Raw genomic sequence first — 27,617 nt, 5'->3', positions numbered from 1 at the left:
TAGAAAAAAAAAGGAGATTTGATAAATGTCATTTGTTAAATATATTAGAAACAGAAACAATTTATTCTATAAATTATTTAATTAGAAGTATACTTTTTAGAGGCATTAGATTGGTACAAAGCCTAGAAATAATGAAAATGTTTTTGCTTTAAAAAGAAATAATGAATTTAGTGTTTAAATTAACTATCTAATTCAGTTTTTGAAATATTCATGGCAAATAAACAATGTCTTCACATTTTACTAGCATTTTAACATGCAGTCTTACCCTATGATATACTCTTTGGGACAAGCATTGGTTACCAAAGGCTGTTGGTAGAACATGTCTTTCTCTCCTGAAACTGGGTCTGGCACACTATTACTGACCCAAGGTGACCAGTATTGGCAGGCTCGAGCTGCAGGATGAAACATATCAAGCATGGCTCAGTCAATGAATAAATAAATAGAGATCTACTACAAAGGGCATTAAATAACATTATGCAAAAAAAATAACTACAATGTCAAGAACAATGAAACATATTTCTAGAACTTACGAGTGGGTGTCGGTGTCTGTCCATTAGGTAATGTTGGTGAAACTGTACTGGTTGTCTGCAATGGAGGAAGAGGAGTTGGTAGTGGAGACTCACAACCCAAGACATTAAACCTCAAGGCTATGGAACCAAAGAACTCCACAGGTCTGATCTGGATGAATCTGGCTTCCACTGGAGTGAAGTAGTTTGTTACAGGTGTGTGCTGGTCATTGTTGGCTTTAAAAACTATTGGCAGATGGGCACTGTCAGTTACTGGATGGAAGTTGACCCCATCAGTGCTGTAGTAGACAATGTATTTGGTGACCCATGACCTCTGGTCAGGGCTGCCCTGTGTAACTACTCCAGATATATTGTACGTGCCTCGGAAATCTACTTGGATGTACTGATTGTTGTCAGTGATACTAAAGAAAAACAAAATTTATTGCTTGTTAAAAGCTTAAAGTATTAATGCTATCAGACGTTTTCTATTTATAACATTCAAACTGTTAAGAAAATGTATACATTACTAAACAAAAACAACTCAAGTTTACAAATTAAAACACACTGAAGAATGTTGGCAGAAAAAGAACATTTAACAGCACATCTGCTAGAAAAAGGCAAAAATTTTATTATGTAATCAAAAAAACAAGAATTAAAAAAAACAGGAAACTAACCAATCTGATAAAGGGCCATTTTTTGTTCCATGTGATTGGATAAGCTATTTGAAAAGCTCATTTCTTGTCAAGAATGAGTTCAAACATAGTATAGTTGCATGAGTAAACCAAGAATACCAATGATTTTGTAAAGTTTAAGTTACTTATTAAAATTAACCACTAATTTAATACAGGGATATGCCTTGAATATAATATTCTTTTGCGTTATAAGAAGCCTCTGTGTAAGTTACAAGAGAAGAAAATTAAAAAGTATTGATGTGATTGAAAAAGTGCATCTACGCTTTGTAAGAAACCAGTAGTACACCAAGGATGTGTGACCAAGAGGGCTGGGGCTTGGCTTGGCTACCTATCAAGGGGGCTCGAGGTTCGACATCTGACTAGAGCAGAGTTCTGTTTCCTGAGAACCTAAAAGCAGCATGGAAAACCTTCTCTCAGATACCCCCTCCCCCAACTAGTTCACAACTGAGATTGGACCATAGTGCTATGAGCATGCTATAAGTTGCGCTATATAAAAGCTATATAATTTAATGTTATTATTTTTAAGTCTACATACTTTGGAGACCAAGCTCCAGCCCAGGCTCCATCTTGATTAGTGAAAAGTCTGCCTCTTGTTGGTCCATGGAAAATATCCAAAGAGCTGGAGGCAGTTAGTTGACCATCAGCAACTATCAAAGGATTACTGACGCCCATTGGAAGTTCACAAGCTGAAACAATAACATATCAGCATTAAGCGGAAATTAAAGTTGCACAATTTTATTAAATCAAATAAGAATTAAAAAAACATTTAAAATTATAATTCTCATTATGATTGAATTGTTGGACTCACTAATCTTTATGGAAGGTTTCTGAGTAGATCCAGTAGGTGGAACAGCAGTAACCTGGTCAATGATAACCAGTGGAGTTGGAATGGACATTGGCGGTGTCAGAGGTTGGCAGCCAACAACATCAAATCTCAAACCAAAGCCTGATGGAGAAGCCTGAACTGGGACAATCTTCACATACTGAGCAATAATGTCTCGGTTGAAGAGGTTCCTGACTGGTGTTGTACTGTCAGAGTTAGCATTGAAAGTGTAGGGCACAGTGCCTCCTGGTATCTCTGTGTAAGGAGTAAAGTCTCTGCCATTCAAACTGTAGTAGACGTTATATTTCTGAACCCATCGAGATGTATCTGGACTTCCCTGTGTTACGATTCCAGAGATGAGCTTGGCATCGTTGAAGTTGACCATGATCCACTGTTGGCCATTAGAACTGTGAACATATAAATAAAATATGAAAAAAATATTCATTTCAGTTTTTCAATACCTAATTCTTATGGATAAGTTGTTCAGTCAACTATCAATGAATTATCAAAATTTACCTAGGAATCCAAGATCCTCCAGAAGTAGTCGATGGAACATTGAACAGCCTACCATCTGCTGCTGTATGATTCTTATCTAGGTTACTGGAAGAGGTCAGTTGGTCATTAGAAACAAGGTAGTGACTGCTCAGGCCCATGGGAATCAGGCATGCTGTTGATAAATAAAAATCGATGGGCATGAACTCTTTGACCAAAGTTAAAAATAGAAACAATTTTCTGTTTCTACATATGAATTTTTATTCAATGGTACAGAAGAAAATTGAGTTTATAAAATTAGAGAATAAATAAGTTTCCAAAATTGAAATTTTATTTTTTAAATACTGGTTTATACTTTTTTTCATTTCAAATACAGAAAAATGATGCCTATTATAAGTTACCTTGACATGACCAAAGCATTTTTTTTATCAGAACAAGACACAACAGAATGAGCTAAAAGTCAGGACTATTGAAACCTGCCCTTGTGAAGCATCACAAGAGAATGCTGACCATGTTCAATTAAAAGGCTCAATCAAAAGGCCCAAACAAAAACCCCCCATAGAAGGAAAACTATATGGAGAACTGCCAGATCTGGAAACCTCTGTGCAGTTCATCTCAGATTTAAGATTACTAGTCTGAACCCTCCGACATAAAAAATAAGAATGAAGAAGAAATTTCAAATAAATAAATATATGACAAATTTTGGTTCAACATTAATTGTGTAGACTAACCTTTAGGAGGTAGTAGAGCTGTAGGAGTAGGCTGAGGTGTAAAGGGGGGAGACAATGTGCTCATTGATTTATTTTCCTCTGTTGGATTACAGCCTAAGATATTGAATCTGGGAGGGAAGAGAAATCAAAATGCTATTAAGAATATTTAGAATCAATAGTGGGTTATCCTGTTTTGTTTTGTTTTTTTAAACAGGTTAAAAAAAATCCAAGATTAATGTTAGAAAAATGGAAACTTTTAAGTGAAGTATAAAAATCATTAATTTGAATGCAGTACATACAGTTGCATTAAATATCAATGAAATAGACACTGATGAATTGTTGCTTTTATTTCAAATTATAAAGATTCTTAATTAAACCAAAGACTGGCTAACCTCATTGCAATGCCACCATAGCTACTGACAGGTACTATACGTATATAACGAGCTATTGAGTTCCTTATGAAGTAGTTGGTGACTGCTGTGTTAGTATCAGTGTTTGCCTTGAACACTGTGGCCAATCCATCTTGCCTCTCAGAATAGGGGACAAAGTTTACGCCATCAACACTCATGTACACCTCATACTGGGTGACCCATTTGTTGTCTTGACCTTCACCTTGCGTTACAACTCCTGATAAGAATTTGGGCTCCAAAAAGTCCACTTGAATGTAATGCCTTCCATTAGACTCACTGAAAGAAAGTGAGGTACATGCTTTGAATATGGCTCTTCAAAGCTAAATACTAAATCTCAAAATGTGCTATTCAAAAGTAAACTTTATAACAAAAATTCTCAAAATGTCTTAATTTTCATTCATTATGTTCTAAAAACCCAATATGTTTAAACAATTACTTAATTAAAATTAATAATGACAAAAAAAATCTATGTTTAAGCAATAAAGGTAAAGGAAACTTTATTTAGTTTAGATTTTAGGACATATCTACCATTTCTGTGAGAAAAAAGACATATTAAAATAGCTAAAGAAAATATACAGCACCTTTTCCCTTCATTAAAAAGAAGATGTGTGATTAGAAAAATATGTTTAGTCGGCTACTTTCAGTCATAAGAAGGCATGTTATATTATAATTTTTATAAAAAAACAATATTTTTTTGAAAGGGAAAAATCATCTTAGCCTATTTACTAACTACATTGTCATTCTTCCCAAAGTTAATGTCCTCCTTCCAATCATCTGTGTAAAAGAACTATACATACGCTGGTTGCCAAGATCCCATGTAGCCATACTCAGACAGTCTAGCCTTTTCTGGGCCATGTTGTGGAGCACTGCTGGATGCACTGATCTGTTTATCTTCAACAATTCTTTGATTTTCCAAGCCCATGGGCCGACCACAGACTAAACATAACAAGAAATAAAATATCTTGATAATAAAGAAAAAGTCTTTACAATATGGTGCTTTAATATTCTAGGACTATTGATAAGTACAAAGTAGTAGAAGAAGATATTAAAGTCATTACCTGGTGCCTTGGTTGGGGATGTGACAAGTCCTGTTGGGACAGCAGTTGTTGGTGTCACATCATTAATAAATGGAACAGGTGGTCTGAGAGTGGAGTACGTGGATGAAAAGCAGCCAATATAGTTGATTCTCAAGCCTGGACCATCTGGTGCCCAGGTTACTGGTACTATTCTTACATATCTTGTTACGATAACCTGTTAATTTATTGCAGAAATAGTTATTTGTTTTTACTATTTGTTTTCACTATTTTCTTTTTACTCCAGCGCAATAACCTGATAAGCAGTTTTATAATAATTTTTATACTAATAAAAAAAATACTCTAAGACTACATCAGCATTGACAGATCTAAAAGTATTTGACTTTTAAAAGCACCCCAAAAAAATTAACTTAAAAAAAAAGTTGGATTTCAAAAAGTTCCTTTAGGAAAATGAAATAGAATAACACTGTCAAGAAGAGACAGGAGGTAAAGAAAAGATGCCAGATAGGAGTTTAAGCAGCACACCCATTTAGGAGGTGTGGTGTATCATAAAAAGTTAAGAGCATTATGAAATAAAATTATGTTAATAATAGGGTCTAAGACTAAAATTTATGAATACTTACGCGAGGGAAGTAATTTCTCATGACAGCATCCTTATCAGAATTGCCATAAAAGACAATAACCTTGTCATCACTGTTACGAATGGGATAAAAGTTATAGCCGTCTAAACTAGTGCTAATGGTGTAGCTTGAGACCCATTTGTCTGCATTAGGACTACCCTGTGTGAGAATACCAGACAACTCCTCTGGTCTCAAGAAATCAACTTGCAACCATTTGTTCTGGTCAGAGGTGCTGAAAAACAATATAATAATAATAAAAAGGCTTACAGTAGTTACAAGAGTACAGTATTTGATGTATCTACACAGTCCCTGCTAAAACCTACAATATATATATATACAGGCCTATATATATATATATTTCATATGATATAAAATAATAAGATCGGTATGGTTATTTATTCAGGAGAATAAAGTTAAAATACACAAGCAAAAAGACAAAGGGAAGTCATTCTAATAAATAAAGTATCTTACACATTTCAACACACTTTCCTACATGAATATAATTCCCATAAAACTGATGTGGTTTTTAACTTACGCTGGAATCCAAGATGTATATTTGTTGAAAAGTCGTCCAGATGCAGCTGAAGTAAGTGGACCAGCAGAACTTGAAGCAGATAACTGAGAGTCAGGCAGTGATCCATGGAACTCAACCTCCATTGGAACATTGCAAATAGTGCCTATTGTTAAATGTTAGATGTCATAAGTATAAAATTTCAAAACTATTACAAACAATAATAAAAATATTTTCTAAAAATTGTTTTTTTTTCATAATTCACATGTAAGTTTCATATTTTTTTTAGTTTCATTTAGGAAAGTAAACAAATAATTTTAATTTGGATTAAAAACAAATGTTGAATACATTTCTTTTTAGAGGTAAAGACTTTTCTTACAACTATTTAGAACTAAATTACTAGCAAGTGATTTCTTCTATGTGGACAGGTCATTGTTTTAGATCAGTTATCTAGCAAGTGATTACTTCTATGTGGACAGGTCATTGTTTTAGATCAGTTATCTAGCAAGTGATTACTTCTATATGGACAGGTCATTGTTTTAGATCAGTTATCTAGCAAGTGATTACTTCTATGTGGACAGGTCATTGTTTTAGATCAGTTATCTAGCAAGTGATTACTTCTATGTGGACAGGTCATTGTTTTAGATCAGTTATCTAGCAAGTGATTACTTCTATGTGGACAGGTCATTGTTTTAGATCAGTTATCTAGCAAGTGATTACTTCTATGTGGAAAGGTCATTGTTTTAGATCAGTTATCTAGCAAGTGATTACTTTTATGTGGACAGGTCATTGTTTTATATCAAGTTCTCTAATGGATGTAAAGATTAATGGGTAAAAAATATAGTCAACACATGCACTAGGGGAGGAGCAGAACTGAGAGAGCAGATTATTCTAGATAGCCTAATTGTCTAAATAATTCATACTAAAACAAAGCTATTCATGAAAAGAATACCTATAGATGGTGGGAATGGTGTTACAGTGGGAGCTGTTGACTTTATTGCAGGTGTTGGTGTGACGTCATTAATGTATGGAAGTGGGGTTGGTGCCTGGCAGCCAAACACATTGAATCGCAATCCAATAGACTCATGAGCCTCAACTGGTCTAATTTGAATATATCTAGCTTCAACAGGTGTGAAGAAATTGGATACTGGGGTGTACTGATCAGTGTTTCCATTGAATATAATTCGGTTTCCAGAGTTGTCTCTAACTGGCTCAAATTTGGTACCATCTGTGCTATAGTAAACTGTGTACTTGGTGACCCATGATGGTTGGTCAGCACTTCCTTGAGTGACCACACCAGAGATTAGATAAGGAGTTAAGAAATCTACTTGAATGTATGGTGAATTATCAGTAGCACTGTGAATTAAAAATATAAAAAAAAATGAATTAAAAAGCAAAGTAAATATTTTAATATCTGCTACCTAAAAAAGCTTCATGTGCAGTGTGCACAAAAAAATTGTCATCATACTAACAATAGTAATAATTTAATGTATACAACCCTTTTACCAAACATAATAATGGTGGCTTAAGGGATTTTTGAGAATATAACAGGCATAAAACAGCAATAATGAGGAGAATAATTCTTTAAAAAATGTGTAAAGATAGATCTAAATTTCTTTTCTTTAGTGAGGCATGTAGTTAATGGGAAATTGTTCAGTATCTTTGGTCCTTGTATTAAAAATGTGCTAAATATGTGTCACAATAAAAAAAATCGAGCTTTCAAAAATTTCTGTGAATTTTTTAATAGCATTTTTTGTTCAGCAAGTTAGTAGGATTAAAATGGAAAAAAAACATTTAAGTAATATTTGAAATGACTAATATTAACACCGAATCCTCAAACTGATTGGGCAATAAACTATAGCTTACAAAATAAATTAAACCATGTTAGTAAATTCAAAACACGAAGTGATAATCAGTAATAAAATAGTGTCATTCATTTAACAATAGATAAATTTGACTGCTGGTGATTTACTTGTACTGAAATATAAATATATATATATAAATTATAGGCCTACTTTTTACAAATAAGATTTATACAAGAATTATTGAAAACAAACTTTAATTTAAAAATATTAAAAACTTAAATGGTATTAAGCAGTTTTGAATGTTTTTTGTTAATACATTTTTCACCAATATTTTTTTAGACAAACCTAATGCATGTAATGACTCACCTTGGTGACCAGCCTCCAGCTAGTGAGCCATCTTTACTTGTGTAGAGTCTACCTCTAGAAGGATAGTGTAGGATATCAAGGGAGGAGGATGCCGTCAACTGCGTATTACTAATGACCAGAGGGTTGGTGAGACCCATTGGAATATCACATGCTGAAAATAGTTCAGAGAAGTAAGTGACACATGCATAAAACACAAAAATAAGAAAAATCATAGAAAATAGAAAATCATGATCCAAAGTCATGTAAAGTTAATTTAAAGAAATTTGAAAGACTTGACAAAAAATGATACATTTGATCTATTGTATCTACATCAATTAGACACTTCTAAAAATGTAAGCTATCCAAAGAAACCACCCACTTTTATCCTAGCTACAAATGTTAAACATTACTTTAGGAAAATTTTTGCTTAGAAAACATATCTATAACAAACAATATATCTAGGTAAAAAGGTTCACACTAAAAAAAAACAAAAAACACTAAAGAATATATCTAGCTCTGAAAGTCATTAAATACTATTAGAATTAGACCTGTGATGATAAAGAAACAATAGTTAAAGAAAATATCTAGCTATAAAAGTCACCCAGTACAAAAGTCTGTATTAGAACAAAAGGAATCAACAACTTATAAACATTTCATCATGCCGTATATAAAAAAAAAATCACATACTACATTGAGCTAGAAAAAAACTTCTTTCAGAAATAAGATTATTATGTCCTATGTGAGGACAGCAGAAGATGGCAGACAGGGTTCAAACCTGGGACTGTTGTGATAGCAGTCTGGAGTGAATAGCACATGATCAAGCAGCCCTTCCCCATTCCCAAGGAAAACAAACTACTGAATAACTTATGTTCATAGAATCCTAAATGCTGCTGGTAAAGTCATTGGCAAAAACAAACCCCATTTGGGCAGCTGTTTGAGACAAACATCCATAAAAAAGCTAAAAAGATTCTAGAAATAAAAAATTCCCCTTCGAGTCAGAATTTTGTGATTTTACCAACACAAAAGAGATACAAGACACAGATAGCAAAGACAAACAGACACAAAAACTCTTTTGTTCCCATGGCAATCAAACCATTAAATAGAAACTCTCTGATATAAACTTTTCCCATGTAAATTATGAGTGAGTCTGGTGTGAATGTACATTTTGGTTTTCTATACTTATAATCCTTTGTTTGGTGAAATGCACAAATTGTAAGACAAATTTCCTAATGGATAATAAAGATTATTATTACTATTATTATAAATGTGAATATTTAGATCTACTTACTTGGTTTAGTAGTCAGATGTGGTGCTAGTGTTGATCCAGTATGAACATCTATTGGGGGTTTTAGAATGATGGGTGGAGGTGTTGGTGGTTGACAGCCAAGTACATCAAACCTTAAACCAATACCACCAGGTCCTGCCTCAACTGGAACAATCCTAATGTACTGGGCAATGATCTCACGGTTGAGTAAGTTTCTTACAGGTGTGTTACTGTCATTGTTGCCATGGAACAGGTAAGGAGTTTGGTCCCCTGGGTACAAAGTATATGGAATAAAGTCCACACCATTGACACTGTAGTAGATGTTGAATGTCTTGACCCAACGAGAAGAATCTGGGCTGCCTTGTGTCACAACTCCAGACAAAAGTTTGGGCTCATTAAAGTTGACAGTGATCCACTGATTGACTCCAGAACTGGAAGATATCATTAATAGTAAAATATTCCTTTACCAATAAGATCATATCATGATCAGATAGACCTAATGATTTTAGCTGCAATGTATACATATAATTTCAGAATGTATAAATAACAAAATTCTTCACCTATTCATATATTAACTTTTTTTAAAGGAAAAAAAGGACTTAAAAGCTTGTCAATTTAGTATATTTTCTTGAAAATACATTTTAAAATATTCAGACGCATTCATGGATATTTAATCTTAAGAAAGGTGTTAAATCCGTCAAATTTGCAAGTATTAAAAAAAACCCCAGACACTTCAAGATCACAGATACCACAAGATGTCTAACCTTGGAATCCACGATCCACCAGAAGTGGTAGAAGGTTGGTTATAGAGTCTTCCCTCAAAAGCTGAGTGGTTGGTGTTAATGTTAGATGAGGATGTTATTTGGTCATCAGTTACCAAGTAGTGGCTGGACAGACCCATTGGTATAGTACATTCTGAAGTAATACATTAGAAATAGTACAATATCAAACAATAAAGTAATAATAACATATATGATCACAGCCAAATGTAAAAGCATGGAGAAGAAAGTGCATTTAATATTAACACAAAATATTATTCAATGAAACATATTCTAAATGTTAACAGGATAATACAAACAGTCATGGGCGTAGCCAGGATTTTTTTTCGGGGAGGGTTTGGGGGGGGGGAAATCCCTACCTTACCCCCCCCCCCCCCCCGCGGAAAAAATTATATATATATATGTGTGTGTGTGTACATAATTAATCTTTATTACATTCTGACCTTTTCGGAAGACGTTTATTGTTTATTGTAGACTCCCCGCCCTCGCTAGCAAGGGGGTCTGGGGGAGTTCGCAGCGCTCCCCCAGCGCGGGCACTATTTCTGGTATTGAAAGCCAACAAAATGCATATTCTGAGGTATCTACAGTGCATTATCTTGCTATTAAAAAGTTTTATTTCAAAACCTAATGTGCTATTGTTACTGACTTAGACCCTATAGCGCCGTTGGGCGCATTTTCCGGCAAGCTGTTTCCGCAACTCTTATTTTGCGTAATTCATTTTGTCGGAAAACATGTCCCGCAAAACTCTCATGCGACGCTATTTCACAACCTTACTAAGGATTCGACTCCCAGTTCGGCATATGATTTCTTTGATTTAGACCCGATTTCTATGACTGACTCCTAAAATCTGTCTTAGCCATCTTTGTTGAGACACATTTAATGATTTTCAATTTCGGCAGAAGACTATTCACACTTAATTAATGGAGCCCAAGCCACTGGTAGAAATTTGTAACATTTCTTGACTACGCTCTTGGAATTACATGCCTGTATTTCGCTTTAGATTTTATATCCAAAAGGAAAGTTTTTTCGTCAAATCATCTGTTGAGGGGTTTTAAACTAAAAAATCTCTGTTTTTTTTGTTTTGTTTTTAATTCAAAACCCCATTTAGCTATGATCATAGAATTTGGTGACTGTAGTTTGCTTTAAAATAATATTGAAGAGAGAGGTTTTCAACTCTAAACGCTCTGTAGGGGAATTTTAAACTCAAAACCATCTGGAGGGGTTTTAAACTTTAAAGAAAAAGCTATCTGGAGGAGGGGGATTTAAACTCAAAACCCCTTTGGCTATGCTCATAGATTTTATAGTGTGTAATTTGCTTTTTTCTATATTGAAGAGGTACTTTTTAGCTTCAAACCCCAACTGGAAGGGGGAGGGGGGTTAAACTCAAAACCCCTTTGGCTACGCTCATAGAATTTTGAGTGTGTAATTTGCTTTTTTTATATTGAAGATGGGGTTATCGTAAATTTTGGATGGGTTTTTTAAATCAAAATCTTCCTCAACTGTGCTGTTGGAATTTGGGGATTGTTTGCATTTTTAAAATCTCAAAACCCCCTGGTAGGGGGATTTAAACTCAAAACTGCCTTGGCTGTGCTGTGGTAAGTGATGATTTAGTATTAAAATCTCACCTAAAATAAACAAAATGAAAGCAAAAATCAGTTCCTTAATTCCGTCCGCCCCCCCCCCCCCCAGGGGGGGGGGATTTCATTTCGGGGGGGGGGGGGGGGGGGTTGAACCCCAAGAACCCCCCCTGGCTACGCCCATGCAAACAGTCAATCTAAAAATACAATTTTTTTTGTACAAGTTCACAGTTTTAGTAGTGTTTGATAAACAAAGTAAATAGAAAATAGTATTTTGTACTTAAATCATTTTAAAATCAAGAGCTAACCATTTTTTTGTAAAAGTTTAATAGCCAATTACACAATTAACCCTTTGAAGCTGACGCCATGAAATTAAGCCTCTTATATATGCCACAAGATTATGGAGACAGCAAATCATGGTTAAATAAATTTAAAAAAAAATGCTTTACCAGATAACTGTGGTGGAATATTAGGAACTCCTGTGGTTGGTTTAGATTGTGTGGTATACAGCGGAGCATGAGTACTGCCATCAATTCTAGGAGTAGATGGGTTACAGCCAAAAACATCCAATCTGTTAAGAAACAATAACAAAATAAGATTATTTTTATACAAATGTTTAGACAATTTGAATAAAAAGTTTATTTTTTAATGAATGAGTTCATTAACTTGTAAAATAAGGATATTAACTACAAGAAATTAATTGTAAATGAACATGATTAAATATTAATAACACAATATTACCGCATGGCTACAGCAGAGTGGCTCCTGACTGGGATGATGCGTATAAACTGAGCAAGTAGATTCAGGTTGAAAAAATTGGCCACAGGTGAGTTAGTATCCACATTGGCTTTAAATATCTTGGCCACACCATCTTGGTTATCTGAGTATGGATAGAAGTGGACACCATCTACACTTGTCTCTATTTTGTAGCTGGAAACCCATTTGTCCTCATGACCTTCACCTTGTGTCACAACACCAGAGAGCAGCTTAACTTCTTTGAAGTCCACTTGGATATATGGGGACTGATCAGTTGCACTACAAGAATGTAACAATAGAAATGTGGATAAGATGGATAGGGCCATGTTCTATAACAATAACAATACAAATGACAACATGAGAAGATCTTTTTTGTACATACAGGGGTATCCAAGATCCTAGATAGTCACTAGGTGAAAGCCTTCCATATCCTGGGCCATGGTTAGGTGTTGATGATGAAGCAGTGATTTGTGAGTCTTGAATAATTTGCTGGTTTTGTACACCCATTTCTTTAATACACACTGATTGTAATGAAATAAAAAATCATAATTATAAGCATTAGAAGTAAAAAAAAATGTTTTTTGAAAATAAACAAATTGTTTTTAGCAGATGAAATACATCATGATCCAGTGGTCAGTTCACATTTTTAACAATGGTTTACTACACTGCATAGGTACTATTTTAAGCTTTTACATTAAAGAGATGATATAAGTCACAAATCACTGAACAAATAAACACAAGAACTCATGCTCCCATAGCAATTATATTATTAAAAAAAAGACAAACTTCTGATGTAAACTCCACTTAAAAAGCTTAAGACTGTTGTATAAACCTAAAGTTCATTTGCGACATTGTAATATTATTATGAGTAAAATTTTTTACCATTGTAGGGATAATAAAGTTAGTATTATCATTAATATTTCATGCAGAATTTTTAAAGTATATGTTCTGAGTAGCTATGTTCTCAAATTAAGGACAATGGTACTAATTGTTAGATTTCGGTGTAATATATATATTTTAGATAACTAACATATTCTTAAAGTAAAACATGTTTGAATAACATTCAACTTGATGTCTCACAAATAATAAAAGATGACTATGGACATAAACACAATGAGGAAGACAATACTTACATGGTTTTTCTGTGGGTGCTCTTGTGCTAGGCATGGGAGAATCAGAAGGTGGTTGGTTTGTGGTAGTCACTTTAGGGGTGCTAAATGTTGGTCCTAGAGTAATGGCTGCAAGAGTTGGTCTAGGTGTTGGCACAGCAACAGAGAAACAACCAATGTAATTGAGCCTCAACCCTGGTCCATTGGGTGACCACGTTACTGGTTCCAAGCGTATGTAGCGAGCCACAATAAGCTGTAAATATTAAATGACATTTTCCTATTGCTAAATGGCAATGATTGATTACATTTGTACAGAAAATAGACAACCAAAACACATAAAAATACCAATATATGTAAAAATCAATTTAAAAAATAAAAAACAACTAAGCCTTTCATCTCCCCAAAAAGAGCCTTGGGATCCAATGAATAAAAAGCTAATATGTTTCTGTTGGAAACTCTCAATAATGGTTTTTGGATTTAGTACAACATCTAACCACCTTTAACCTCTAAAATAAAGGTCAGAGGTCAAATACCTACTTAGGCTGAATTGACAATCTAAATTCTTAAATCCATATCCCAGCATATTCCAGATTTGTAACTAAAGAGGTTTAGCTGTTTACCAAATCCTTCATATATTCCACATTCTTCTTACTGCTAGTTTATTTGCATTTAAAATAACATCACAGAATGACACTAAAAAATACAAAGTATAAGAGATGTTAAGTCAGTTTTAAAATTAAAACATGCTCTTCTTTTCTGGAACAGTAGAATTTCATCTGTGAGTTCTTAATTCCATTAAATGCATGAGTATCTCCAGAAAAAATGAATGACTTTTAAACATTACTTTCCTTGAGTGTTCTAGGTATTTGAGACACATAAAGTTTGTTATCATTTTTGGAAAAAAAAAATGAAATAAACAATCAGAAATAGAATATACTATTCAAACTTACATGAGGGAAATAGTTCCTAACCAATGTATTCTTGTCATAGTTGCCAGTAAAGATCAAACGCTTTCCATCATTGCCTCTGATTGGGAAGAAAGTGTAGCCATCCATACTGGTACTGATACTAAATGATGAAACCCATCGGTCAACGTTAGGGCTACCTTGTGTTAATATGCCAGATAAGTTCTGAGCAGTGCCAAAGTCAACTTGGTGCCACTGGTTCTGATCAGCAAGACTGCAAACATTTGTTTTAAAGTATCAAGAATAGTTGTAGAAATAATACCACTAATTTTGAACTTAATAGATAAAAAGCATTTGATAAAAGTTGAACACAATTAAAGCTGCCTAGATTATAAAAGTTTAAGATCTAACAGTGTTCCTACAAGTGAGTTCAACTAAGTAACAATAAAACATTTCAATATCAATGAAACAGAAAAATGAAGAAGGTTACTTTTAAGTACATAGTAATATTTTTACATTAAAAATGTTAAGAATCTCCATTCTGTTATGAGAGAGTGTAAGTGAAAACTAATACAATTCTCTACTCACAGAGGTATCCAGGATGAAACAGAGTTAAGCCTGCCTTCTGAAGCTGCTGTCTGTGGTGTAGAGTGAGAGGAGGACTGGAAGTGGCTTGGGGGCATCATAGTGGGCACATCAACATTCATGGGCACGTTGCATAACATGTCAGGAACTACAGATATCAAATAGAATGAATTTAATTGGAAGAGGTAGTTGAAAATTATAGCAGTATGTTATTAAGCTTTGTCACTATTTGAAAAGAATGTGATCAATTAAATTATATTAATTTAATGGGCTAAGAGTTGAATAAATAATGAAGATTGCAGTATTCTGCAAGCCCAAAAATTTATTGTCAAATGAATATTCATTGTTATACAGTATCAACACTTATTCAGCTTACCATTAGGGACTAATATGTAAGGTCCATGAGTGGTAATGGATGGAGGATTTACAGTGTTTGGTGCTGCAGTTGTGATTGTTGAAATTGTTGGCGCCAGAGTTGGTGAGTAGGGCGTGGGAGGCACAAAGGTTGGATTTGGAGCTTTGCAGCCAAACAAGTCAAACCTCAGCGCTATTGAATTGTGGGACTCAACTGGACGAATTTGTATAAATTGTGCTGAGATGGTAGGGAAAAAGTTGGTCTTTGGTGTGTTCTGGTCACTGTTGCCATTGAAGATAATTGGGTTGCCTGTTACATCTCTGACTGGTCTGAAGTAGGTACCATCTGTGCTGTAGTACACTGTGTATTTGGTGACCCAGGATGGTTGATCAGCACTTCCTTGAGTGGTTACTCCAGAGATTGGATAAGAGGACAGGAAATCCACTTGGATGAATGGAGTATTGTCAGTGGTGCTGAAAAATGTTTATGTTTTGCCATTAGGTTATTTCTTATTATTTTATTAATTAACTCTTAATTTCACATCAATGTCTGTTGGATAAATTCTGTTTCATCAGTATGCAGTTAATTTGTAAATTGTGTTGTATACTTTTTATTGAACAAACCAATATTACAATCTTACAGAGTCTAAAAAATTGCCAAATTAACTAAAGAAAAATACACAAGATAATTTGGTCTAAAATTGTTTTTAACAAGAAAAATGTAGTGCTCTTTAATTATAATGAGAAGTATAGAATAGAACCTTGGAGACCATCCTCCTGCTAGAGATCCATCTGCATATGTTGAAAGTCTCCCTCTGGTTGGTCCATGTAATGTATCCAGTACTGAAGATGATGACAGCTGTTTGTCATTGATAACCATGGGATTGGTCAGACCCATAGGAATATCACAATCTGAAATGATTAAATGTCACAGAATCCTAGTTAGCCTGATTAATTATAAATATATATTTTTTAGAATATTTTTAAAATGTTTAATACTAAACTTTAAACTACAGATTTTGTTATAACAGCTTGTTGAAAACAGACTAACTTATTGTAGCTGGTAGAGTTGGTGCCAATGTTGTGCCCGTTCCAGGTGTTAGTGTTGTTGTCATTACTACACCATGTGGTGTTGGGGTCTGTATAGGTGGTTGTAGCTGTGTACATCCCAAGACATCAAATCTTAGTCCTATGCCGCCTGGCCCTGCCTCCACTGGAACAATCTTAATATACTGGGCAATGATTTCACGATTGAACAGGTTTCTTACAGGTGTGTTACTGTCATTGTTGCCATGGAACAGGTAAGGAGTTTGATCACCAGGGTACAAAGTGTATGGTATAAAGTGAACACCATCCACACTATAGTAGATGTTAAATGTCTTCACCCAACGAGTTGAATCTGGGCTGCCTTGTGTCACAACTCCAGACAAAAGTCTGGGCTCATTAAAGTTGACAGTGATCCATTGATTTGTTTCAGACCTTTTTTTAAATAAAAAAAAATATTAGTAGAAAAATAATTTTAAAAATATCAGAATCAGTTTAAATCTTTTGAAATTTTTACTGTTCTTAGGAATGATCCCATTCGAAGGATGTTTAGTACAATACCTAATAGAAAACAGAAAAAAAGATTCTATTGGTTAGGTCACTACCAACAAACCTTTCCTCAGAGCAGATACTCACAGATACAAAGCATACAGGCTAAAAAAAACATTTATAAGAGATTGAAGAGTGAAAGCAACACAAAGTCTGATGTCTAACAACAAATATTCTGCTCAATACTATTGCAGCTCTTATTTGCTAGCAGTGGTAGAATAAAATATGATAAGTAGATTGAATCTCAACTTCTTTTAGACCATAAACTAGTCCTTCAGTTGATGGTATTAGGATACAAAAACACTTTTAATTATTGGTGAATTTCTTTGGCTTGAATAAAAGTTTAAAAAATAAAAGTAAAATAATATTCACTAACCCAGGAATCCATGATCCGCCAGATGAGTTTGACTTTGTGTTGTAAAGTCTACCATCACCTGCTGTGTGTGTCTGGTCTATGTTGGACGATGAGGTCAGTTGGTCATTTCTAATTAGGTAATGGCTGCTCAGACCCATGGGGATGGTACATACTGAAGACAAGAATACAGTTTACCAGCATAAAAAAGTATGGTACTGTCATACACATTTACTGGCTTATGTTAGAAAACATGAGTAATCTATTATTAAACAGTTTTAACTTATGTTAGAAATCATGAGTAATCCACTATTAAACAGTTTTAACTTATGTTAGAAAACATGAGTAATCCACAATTGAACAGTTGTAACTTATGTTAGAAAACATGAGTAATCCACTATTAAACAGTTTCAACTTATGTTAGAAAACATGAGTAATCCACTATTAAACAGTTTCAACTTATGTTAAAAAACATGAGTAATCCACTATTAAACAGTTTTAACTATTAAAATATAAACATGCTAGAGCACTATTCCATCATAAGCCATTCTGAGATACAAATGTAATATGTGTAGGGAAATCAATTTTTAGGTTTAATCTATGATTTCTAAAAGTCTTTTCATTTATGAAGAAATGTATGCTCCATATATCTTAGAAATCTTATCTACAATTGTTAAAGCTTTTTCAAAATCTTGTTTGTGAATATGTCTTGACATGGAAATCTTTGCTTAAACTTAAAACCTGTTAGCTTGAAACTAACCAACAGTGTCTGACATCTTAAGATACAAGTTGAAACATTCCTCTCAGCCTTTTTTTTTTCTTTCTACAAAGCTTATATCAACTCACTCTGTCTGTCTGTCTGGTAAAAATTGTGTACATGTTTTTTCTCCCAAACCCACTCTCATTCTTGGATCAAGTTAAACATGCGCACAATTTTTCATTGACATGACATGAATCAATATAAAAAAGTAACCAATTAGACAATTAATTACTGGTAATTAATTATTTCATTTAGTAGCTACAAGGGAAACTAATACTTCAGTGTTCACATATATGGCTAAATTTGTTAGGTTTAGTCCCCTTAAATAATGCTATTTCTCCTTCATGGATTATCCAATCAAGTTGATATTTAAAAAATTATTTCTTGTACCTAACAAAACATGAATAAATAAATACAAAAAGTTAATTAGTCAATTAATTATTGGTAATTAATTATTTTGCTTGATATCAAATAAGGGAAATAGCTTGTACATTATAAGTAGATATAGTTTTAAATACGAAATTCTTCTGCTTTAGATAAGCTTTGTTTTTAACAAAGGATTTTTTATATTATGCTTGTTTATAATTAATACACATGCCAGTGCACAACAACATCTGTAATTATTTACTTACCAGCAGGAGTGGTCAAGGTTGGTGGTGTTGGAGATTGTGTGCTGCCACCCTGGTGGATGGATGGTGTGAGAGTGGATGGTACTGGGCTAGTAGTGTACACATATAAAGGTACTCGTATTGTGACTTGAGAAATTGGGTTAGGATTACAGCCAAGTATTTCAAACCTGTATTCATGCAAGAAGATTGTTTTATTGTTTGTTAAAATTTACATTAAATAAATGTAGGCATTATAAATAGACACAAGTCCTAAATATGGCAAGGACAACAAATTTCTAAGTTAAATGGTTAAAACTCAATATTTGCACACACCCTTGTATTTACATAAAATGTCATGCTAAAAGACTCAATAATTAAAGCAATAGAAATATAAAATTAAAAACCTCAATGACACATCTCTGTGGCTGCCAATGGGCACAATACGAATGTATCTTGCAATGATGTTCTTGACAAAATAGTTTGTTCTAGGTGTGTTATTGTCATCATTAGCGCTGAACACTTTGGGAATGCCATCTTGTCTGTCAGAGTAGGGATAGAAGTCCTTGCCATTGGTGCTTAAGTATACTTGATATTCTGATGTCCAGCTGTCTTTCTGACCTTCACCTTGTGTTATGACACCAGACAGGAATTTCAGATCCTGGAAGTCTACTTGAATGTAGGGCTCTTGATCAGTTAGGCTTCACATATTAAAAACAAAACAACATACAATTCAAATCAAAGTATACAAAACTTGTAGGAATAAAAAAAATAGCTAAAAAAAATAAAAATTCAAGACTTATTTACTCTAAATAATATTTTGACTATTATTTTTGTTAAATTATCAAATACTTATAGCAAAAAAAAAGCAACAACAAAAACACAAATATTTTTATGTAAAATTAAGCTACACCTTTACTTTTATGTATTCAGAATTTTTTTGTTTTAATTTAAAATGTACAGATTTGCATTCCAAAATGTGTTCTTCTTATGCATGTGTATGTCAGTTGTGTCATTCTTATTATAGAGATTTAAACAAATATATATTTTGTATGTATATTTGAAAAAAAAAGGAAAAGTAAAGAAAAGAAAGAAACTACTCACAGAGGCATCCAGGAACCTTCATAATACTCTGAGAGTCTGCCAAGTTCTGGTCCATGGTTGCTGGCACTTGAAGATGCAGTTATTTGAGAATCTAAAACAATTCTCTGATCCTGTACACCCATGTTTTTGGAACATACTGAAAAGCATTTTATGAATACAATGTTTAAATTTAGTGCAAACCACCAGCAAACAAATATATTATTATTATTATGTTAAGAGAAAGAACTAGTTAAATGAAAAGAAAAGTGACATCATGTACATTACTCACAAAGATCATATGTGACTTGTGGAGCTGAAGTGACTTGTGGAGTTGGAGTAGGGCTGTTTATGACAGGTGGTGTTTCTATATATATCAAAGGTGTGGTTGGTGGAAGTAGTATGCTGGTTGGAACAGTATGGAGAGTTGGGATGGCAGAAGAAAAGCATCCGATGTAATTCACTCTCAAGCCAGGTCCAGTTGGAGCCCATGTTTGGGGTATAAGACGCACAAATCTAGCAACCAGGGTCTGGAGACAAAAGATATCAATATTTAGCTTCTACAAGTTGCTTTTTACATTCCCCTTTTTTATAATCACTTTCAATATTAATTAGGTAGAATTAATAAAGATTTCAAAGCAATATATGTACAGAACTTAAAATTAAAATGAATATACAAACTGAATTGTTAAAATAATGTTACAAATTAATGATTTTACCAATTAGGTTAGCAGGCATTGTAGAATAACCAATCATTTTTGGCAACTTTATAACACATACAACTCTTAAGATCTAGTCTAGATCTAATTCTAGAATCTATATTAGATTTTCATAAAAATATAAGCAAAGCTTAGATAATCTATCAATAAAATTAACTTTAATTTAATAAACAACTGTTGTTGTTTTTTCTTGAATAATTCCAATGATAGGCCTTTAAATCTAGACTTAGAAGACGATTTTCCTGAACATTAATTAATTTAAATCTTGAATCAATAAGGCCTTACATTCTGAAATTTCTGAATGCAATAGTCCTTTCAAGAAACCAATGTTGGCTCTAGATCTAAGTCCAGTACTCAAGCCAAAATTTACATTTTTTAATTATTTAATTTGAAAAATTATAATGGTCAAACTAGAGTTTTCCCCATGTGGTCGAGGAGCTAGTAATTCTTTTCTCAACTATATACGTCAACTGTTAAATTTCTAGAAAAATTGTTAAGAGACATTTTTGAGATCATTGTTCAGGTTCCGCCCACCTGAATTCCATGAAGTTCTGACTTGAATAGAGTTATTGTAAAAAAACCTACTTACATGGGGGAAATAGTTTTTAATTGCTGTGTCTTTATTTGTGTTGGCATTAAACATGACAACAGAGCCATCCACATTGGTTACTGGGAAGAATGTCAGACCATCCATACTTGTCATGATTGCAAAGGACGAGACCCAGCGTTCAGTGTTAGGACTACCTTGGGTGATGACACCAGACAAGTTTTGTGGTGTCTGGAAGTCTACCTGATGCCACTGATTGTTGTCAATAATTCTAAAGAATGGAAACATCAAATTTAAATGTAGGCCATACTCATTTTTAAAAAAGTTTCAACTGGTGTGCATGCATTAGGATACAAAACACCTGGACTTTTCAAACGATTAAGCTTTCAAGGAATGGCAATTATAATAATAATAATTGCTTAACATCTTTAGATTAAACAAAGAAGAATCAACTGCATAATTAGAGCTTTGAGTTTTCTATACAAATTTTGCATTACCAATGAAACTAAAAAAAAACATTAAGAGGACACAAAGTTCAACTCTTTAGATGCATTCTAAAACAAGGAGAAGGAAAGTTTGAACAAGCTTTTTAAGAAAAAAGTAAACACAAAAACTCTGTCCTTATAATCTTACCCTGGAATCCATGAAGACAATGCATTGTCTAGACGTCCATCAGCAGCAGTTGATTGTAAGTTAAGAGTACTTGAAGCAGTAAGTAAACTGTTGGGCAATACAGTTGGTTTATCTACATTCATTAGGACATTACAGGTCATTCCTATAGAAATGGAAAAAAAAAAATATTATTTGTTATTAGGTTATTGTTGTAGTAATACAATTAGTTCATAAATTGAATAAATTAAAAGATAATATTAGATTCAGCTTTGCTGATGGATCCCATAAGGTGATTTGTCTACCTGGCAGAGTAGGTATTGGAACTTCTGTAGGTCCTTTAGTGGTATCAGTGTGACCTGCTGGTGGTGTTAAAGTTGTTTTTTCATTGATGGTAGGCACCAAAGTTGAGGTTGAGTGTATTGGTGGAACAAACAGAGGAACTGGAGCTTTACAGCCAAACAAATCAAACCTCAGAGCTACTGAATTGTGGGATTCCACTGGTCTAATCTGAATGTACTGGGCCAAAACAGTTGGGAAGAAATGTGTCACTGGCGTGTACTGGTCAGTGTTACCACTGAACACAAGAGGGTTGCCAGAGTTGTCTCTAACAGGCTGAAAGTTGATGCTGTCATTGCTGTAGTACACAGTGTATTTAGTGACCCAGGATGGTTGGTCAGCACTTCCTTGAGTGGTCACTCCAGAGATTTGATATGGAGACAGGAAGTCCACTTGGATGAAGGGTGAATTGTCAGATTTGCTGAAATTTAAAAAAAAATTTTTAGTTGTGATAAATTTACTCTTTAATTGTAATTTAAGTAAAAAAAAACTTATAATAATAATAATAATGATCTCTTGATATTATTGAAAAAGAAATGTTAGATTTAAGTATTTCAATTGAGGAAAAATATTGCATTAATTTCACACAAACAGCTCAATTACAATTAGATTTAATTTGATTCTGTTCAAATTAGATTTAAAACAAAAAATCTTCACTCTTAACTAAATGCTCATAGAAAGACATTAAAAATTAAAATAATGAAAGTAACAGTGATGACAGTAACAGTAATTTACATGTTTTTTTCTTTTTATAAATTGTTAATTATTATGTTAATAAAGAAAAAATGTAGGCCTATAAAGCTTAAGCACTACCTTGGGGCCCATCCTCCAGCTAGAGAACCATCTTGATAAGTATTGAGTCTTCCTCTTGTTGGTCCATGCAAACTATCCAATACTGAAGAAGATGACAGCTGCATGTCATGGACAACCATTGGATTTGTCACACCCATTGGTATATCACAGGCTGCAGAAATCAAATGCACATTGTCTCATTGAAAGTAAGGATGACTCAAGGCAATACCAGTATATATTGAAGTTAGGGATCTCTATAGGAGCATAAATGCTAGGCTACTAAGCCAAGAAGTCTAGACTTGTCCGCAGAGGATGATAAAAATGTATTTTTGGATCTGATCATATTCTTAAGCTTTCTATGCTTAGGGCCTTTTCTATGAAACAAATATATTTCTATGACCTAGATAAACATTTCAGAACAATATTAAGGTCAGTCCAAATATTATTGTATTTTTTTATATAAAGAAAATCCAAACTCTTTCTTTAACTGTTCGTCACATTTCTTCACTAGTTATTTACTTATAAGGTCTTTGGTGAAACTAATTATACTTGTTAGATCATGATGGGAATAGAATTGTTTCACTAAAAAATGTAAAAAAAACCCAACTTACTAATAATAGGTGGCAATGTTGGTACAAGTGTTGACCCAGTTCCCTGAGTTGGTGTTGGTGGCTCTATGACATGTGGTATTGGGGTCACAATTAGTGGTGTTTGTGGAATACATCCAAGAACATCAAATCGTAGGCCAATGCCACCAGGTCCTGCTTCAACTGGAACAATCCTAATGTACTGGGCAATGATTTCACGGTTGAGTAAGTTTCTCACAGGTGTGTTACTGTCATTATTGCCATGGAACAGGTAAGGTGTTTGGTCTCCTGGGTACAAAGTGTATGGAATAAAGTCCACACCATTGACACTGTAGTAGATGTTGAATGTCTTCACCCAACGAGATGAATCTGGGCTGCCTTGTGTCACTACCCCTGACAGAAGTGTTGGCTTATTAAAGTTTACCATTAGCCACTGCTGCTGTTGTGCTCTGGAATAAGGAAATGTTCAATCAATATGATTTCAGATTATTCTATTGTATCAATTTTTAATTAAAGAAAGCACATGAAATGTTTCCATTTCTTGCACTTATAAACTATATTATAAAACAGGATGTGAAGTTTAGTCTACACAGCATTTATATCTATTTTAATATTTCTATGATTTTGGTTTTCGATGGTGTTGTGTGATTACTGAACTCATTCTATCTCAATAGTTCAGACATGTTCTCATATCTTGGCAGTCATCAATCAAAAGACCTTCAACTGTAAACCCATGCTGCTCTAAAAAAGTATTCACCATTTGTTTAGCATTGAAAAAAAAGGTGGAAGAAAAGTGTTATTGCCAGAAACACCCTTGTAAAGAGTTGACACTTTAAAGTTACTTCTCTTGCTTAGAAATATTTAAATTTTTATATGGGATTAGAATTAGAATCAACATATATAATTAAGCAAAATGTTAATAATGTGTCTACAAACCCAGGTATCCATGATCCACCAGATGAGTTGGACTTTGTGTTGTACAGTCTGCCATCAGCTGCTGTGTGATTCTGGTCAATGTTGGAGGATGAGGTCAGTTGGTCATCTCTTACAAGATAATGGCTACTCACTCCCATGGGAACAAGACATACTGTGAAAGAATTTTGTTAGGTTATATGTAAATTAAGACTAATCAATGAAAAAACAACTATTGTGTCAGTAACAAAAAAAAGACACTTTTAGTTTCTCCTGTTCAGGATAAAATATCAGCTAATCCATAGCTAACCATTTTATACAGAAACTAATTCACAAATGAGATAGGACCATAGAGCACTGGATCATTTGTGAATCAGTGGAGAATGGGGGATCTGGAAGAAGGTTTTGTGCTGCTTTTGGGCCCTCAGCAAACACAACTCTGCTCAAGTCAGACATTGAACTCAAGCACCCTGTTAGGTGGCCAAGCCATAATCAAGCAGTTTTGGCTTCTCAGATGGACCAATAGCTCCATATATACTAAATGACCACCAATCCTCCTAAAATCTAATTAGAACAAAAAAGTGGTAATGCTAGTGGTAATGTTAACCTCTACCTGATCATTGGATGTATGGTAAACTGACTCTTAAAACTTTTAAAAGTTAAAAAAGGTGAATGAAAAACCCTTTCAAGTAATTGTAAATAAACCTCCACATGGTAAGTCTCATTTTTTTAAAAGTAACATTTAAAATAATCAACAGTAAAAAGGAATGAAAATCTATCAAAAGAAACGAGGCCCAATAGAAAGGAGAAGGAAGGGAAAACAAGGCCCAATGGAAAAGAGAAGGAAGGGAAAACAAGGCCCAATAGAAAGGAGAAGGAAGGGAAAACAAGGCCCAATAGAAAGGAGAAGGAAGGGAAAACAAGGCCCAATGGAAAGGAGAAGGAAGGGAAAACAAGGCCCAACGGAAAGGAAAAGGAAGGGAAAACAAGGCCCAATGGAAAGGAGAAGGAAGGGAAAACAAGGCCCAATGGAAAGGAGAAGGAAGGGAAAACAAGGCCCAATAGAAAGGAGAAGGAAGGGAAAACAAGGCCCAATGGAAAGGAGAAGGAAGGGAAAACTATCAGAAATGTAAAAATGAAAAGAAAGTAAATAAAGAAAGCTTATCCATACATTAAGGAAGATTGCAGTCTTTCCCATGGCTACACAGACCCACAACTTTTAAGTTAAATTAGAGACACAGCAGAGATTTCATTGCTGCTATATATTGGCTGAACAACAAGGGTTAAAGCTAATATTAAAGTTTAAGGCAAAGAACATTGCCAGATGCCACTGATTATGATAAATGCTCAAAAATATCTTACCATCAATAGGTGGAAGAGTTGATGGTGATGGAGCTAAAGTACTTCCAGTCTGATGATCAGGGAGTGTTGGACTTTGAGTTGTTGGCTGTGTAGGTATAGAATAAAGTGGTGCTCTTGTTGTCAGTAAGGGTATTTCTTGTGATGGATTACATCCAATGACATCGAACCTAATTGATACAACATTATCAGTTTAATCAATTAGATAACTTTATTTTACACTTCCTTCCCCAATAGTATAAGGCTTCAGATTGTCAATGCACACACATACTGTCTACCTAGTTTACAGTTATTATATGCAAAAATAGCAGAAGAGATGAAAAATAACATAAAACAAAATTCCAAGAAAAATATGCCACCAAATATTACAAGACTGTCAAAAAGTCACAGATGCGGTTGCACTTGGCCGTTATCTCAAATCTGTTAAGGGAAGTAATGAAAATACATGGTAGTGCAGGCCCCAGGACACCCTCTCAAAATATTGACCATGCAATGGTTAAACTCTATTTAGCCTTCCCTAATAGACTGTAGGTTTGGAAAAGAAACTAGAATTTTATAATAACTGCATCTCTGACTTAGATGCTGTTTTAGATTTTTAAACGATTTAAAAAAATATAAAGCTTAAAGTTTAACTTTTAATTAATAAAATTATATAATTTAATTATTACCTGAGGGCATAGCCAAAATGTTTGTCTATGGGGACAATTCTAATATATCTAGCAAAAACATTCTGCATAAAGTAGTTTGTGACTGGAGTATTTGAGTCAGCATTGGCTTTAAATGATTTGGGCACTCCGTCCTGTTTGTCAGAGTATGGATAAAAGTGTGAGCCATCTGTGCTTAAGTAGACTTCATATTCCCTAGTCCATCTGTCAGCCACACCTTCACCTTGTGTGATCACACCAGATAAATATTTCAACTCTTGGAAGTCAACTTGGATATAAGGTGCTGTATCTGTGATGCTAAGAAACAAACAAAACAAATCCAGTGAGGAGAGGCTATGTTCAGGTTTACATTAACACATTAACAAAACAATCTTATTTCTAAACAGTACACAGTGTTTTAATGCTTTCCATTTCATTGTTTAACTTACGCTGGCATCCAGGAACCTTCATAAAACTTGGAAAGTCTGGCAAGTTCAGGCCCATGACCACTGGCACTGGATGAAGCTGTTATTTGGGAATCTGAGATGATTCTTTGATTTTGTAAGCCCATGCTCTTTGTACATACTGGTGAACAAACATAAACAATTTCAACCTTTAATTCAAACAGTTAAACAAAAAAATTACTAATTGCATACTTAAGTTACTTAAAAGCATATTATTAATTAATTAATATAAATGATATTGCTAGTCAAGTCAAACAAAGTATTACATTGTTTACAAACTTCTGTACTTAAAAAGAAAGTTGTGGTAATTTTTATATAATTTATATTTAATGCTGTACTGTAAAAAAAAATAGTTATTCTAAAAGTAATTACTTAGTTATTGATGCTTTCTGAAAAGTTTTCAACACATCAAAAAAAAAAAAAAAGGTAAGTTATTGCCCTACTATCTTAAATGTGGCATCACACCTTTAAATCTATTGGCTCTAAGTCTAGATATCTGACTTCTGTTACTACTATTACTAGTTTAAAATAAGTGAAAATGATGTAACAATATAAAAATCCTTTAATTTTTTAGATACTTTTTCATACAAAGCTTACAATACAAAGCTTACAAATTACTGACTCCAATAATTTAAATGAAATTAATTAATGACTGCAGTGATCAGCTGAAAACTTAATTACTGATGAGCCAACATTTTAATTCCTTCACGATTTGAAATAAATAAATAAGCATTTGTCTTTAAAAAAATATATATACATAACTCCTTTCCATTTTTCACATGCAATATCTTCAACTTGTGTTAACAAATATTAATGATACTATTTTAATGTAATTATATGAAAGTCCATTTCAAAGACACTATAATATGCCAAAAATAATAATTATTATTATTAATTATTTAAATGAAGTCACAATTCATTTCAAATTTTAAATGGCATTTTCAAAAGAAATCTAAGCTAAGAGTCAGTAGGCTTATA

General features: G+C 33.7%; 1 protein-coding gene across 4 annotated transcripts in view; it reads right to left on the bottom strand.

Moving 5' to 3' along the window:
* Positions 1 to 27,617, bottom strand: part of LOC106070028 (uncharacterized) — a 146,280-nt gene that overhangs the window by 25,126 nt on the left and 93,537 nt on the right. For all 4 annotated transcript variants that reach the window (XM_056036181.1, XM_056036194.1, XM_056036186.1 and 1 more), the window contains 38 exons: positions 26,625 to 26,760; positions 26,200 to 26,493; positions 25,535 to 25,701; positions 24,197 to 24,347; positions 23,285 to 23,709; positions 22,695 to 22,845; positions 21,848 to 22,302; positions 21,567 to 21,708; positions 20,976 to 21,204; positions 19,960 to 20,197; positions 19,692 to 19,827; positions 18,995 to 19,288; positions 18,615 to 18,778; positions 17,247 to 17,397; positions 16,329 to 16,756; positions 16,039 to 16,189; positions 15,300 to 15,751; positions 14,927 to 15,071; positions 14,384 to 14,612; positions 13,458 to 13,686; positions 12,707 to 12,845; positions 12,310 to 12,603; positions 12,018 to 12,139; positions 9,977 to 10,127; positions 9,237 to 9,643; positions 7,970 to 8,120; positions 6,751 to 7,154; positions 5,823 to 5,964; positions 5,291 to 5,519; positions 4,692 to 4,884; positions 4,431 to 4,569; positions 3,616 to 3,909; positions 3,245 to 3,351; positions 2,538 to 2,688; positions 2,007 to 2,428; positions 1,734 to 1,884; positions 531 to 928; positions 266 to 392 (listed from right to left, as the gene is read on the bottom strand). In XM_056036181.1, the coding sequence (XP_055892156.1) occupies positions 266 to 392; positions 531 to 928; positions 1,734 to 1,884; positions 2,007 to 2,428; positions 2,538 to 2,688; positions 3,245 to 3,351; positions 3,616 to 3,909; positions 4,431 to 4,569; positions 4,692 to 4,884; positions 5,291 to 5,519; positions 5,823 to 5,964; positions 6,751 to 7,154; positions 7,970 to 8,120; positions 9,237 to 9,643; positions 9,977 to 10,127; positions 12,018 to 12,139; positions 12,310 to 12,603; positions 12,707 to 12,845; positions 13,458 to 13,686; positions 14,384 to 14,612; positions 14,927 to 15,071; positions 15,300 to 15,751; positions 16,039 to 16,189; positions 16,329 to 16,756; positions 17,247 to 17,397; positions 18,615 to 18,778; positions 18,995 to 19,288; positions 19,692 to 19,827; positions 19,960 to 20,197; positions 20,976 to 21,204; positions 21,567 to 21,708; positions 21,848 to 22,302; positions 22,695 to 22,845; positions 23,285 to 23,709; positions 24,197 to 24,347; positions 25,535 to 25,701; positions 26,200 to 26,493; positions 26,625 to 26,760 (8,788 nt within the window). The remainder of the gene's footprint in view (positions 1 to 265; positions 393 to 530; positions 929 to 1,733; positions 1,885 to 2,006; positions 2,429 to 2,537; positions 2,689 to 3,244; positions 3,352 to 3,615; positions 3,910 to 4,430; positions 4,570 to 4,691; positions 4,885 to 5,290; positions 5,520 to 5,822; positions 5,965 to 6,750; positions 7,155 to 7,969; positions 8,121 to 9,236; positions 9,644 to 9,976; positions 10,128 to 12,017; positions 12,140 to 12,309; positions 12,604 to 12,706; positions 12,846 to 13,457; positions 13,687 to 14,383; positions 14,613 to 14,926; positions 15,072 to 15,299; positions 15,752 to 16,038; positions 16,190 to 16,328; positions 16,757 to 17,246; positions 17,398 to 18,614; positions 18,779 to 18,994; positions 19,289 to 19,691; positions 19,828 to 19,959; positions 20,198 to 20,975; positions 21,205 to 21,566; positions 21,709 to 21,847; positions 22,303 to 22,694; positions 22,846 to 23,284; positions 23,710 to 24,196; positions 24,348 to 25,534; positions 25,702 to 26,199; positions 26,494 to 26,624; positions 26,761 to 27,617) is intronic.

The sequence above is a fragment of the Biomphalaria glabrata genome, chromosome 1 (genome assembly GCF_947242115.1).
Source record: "Biomphalaria glabrata chromosome 1, xgBioGlab47.1, whole genome shotgun sequence".
Lineage (NCBI taxonomy): Eukaryota > Metazoa > Mollusca > Gastropoda > Planorbidae > Biomphalaria > Biomphalaria glabrata.
This window is presented reverse-complemented; position numbering and strand designations above follow the sequence as displayed.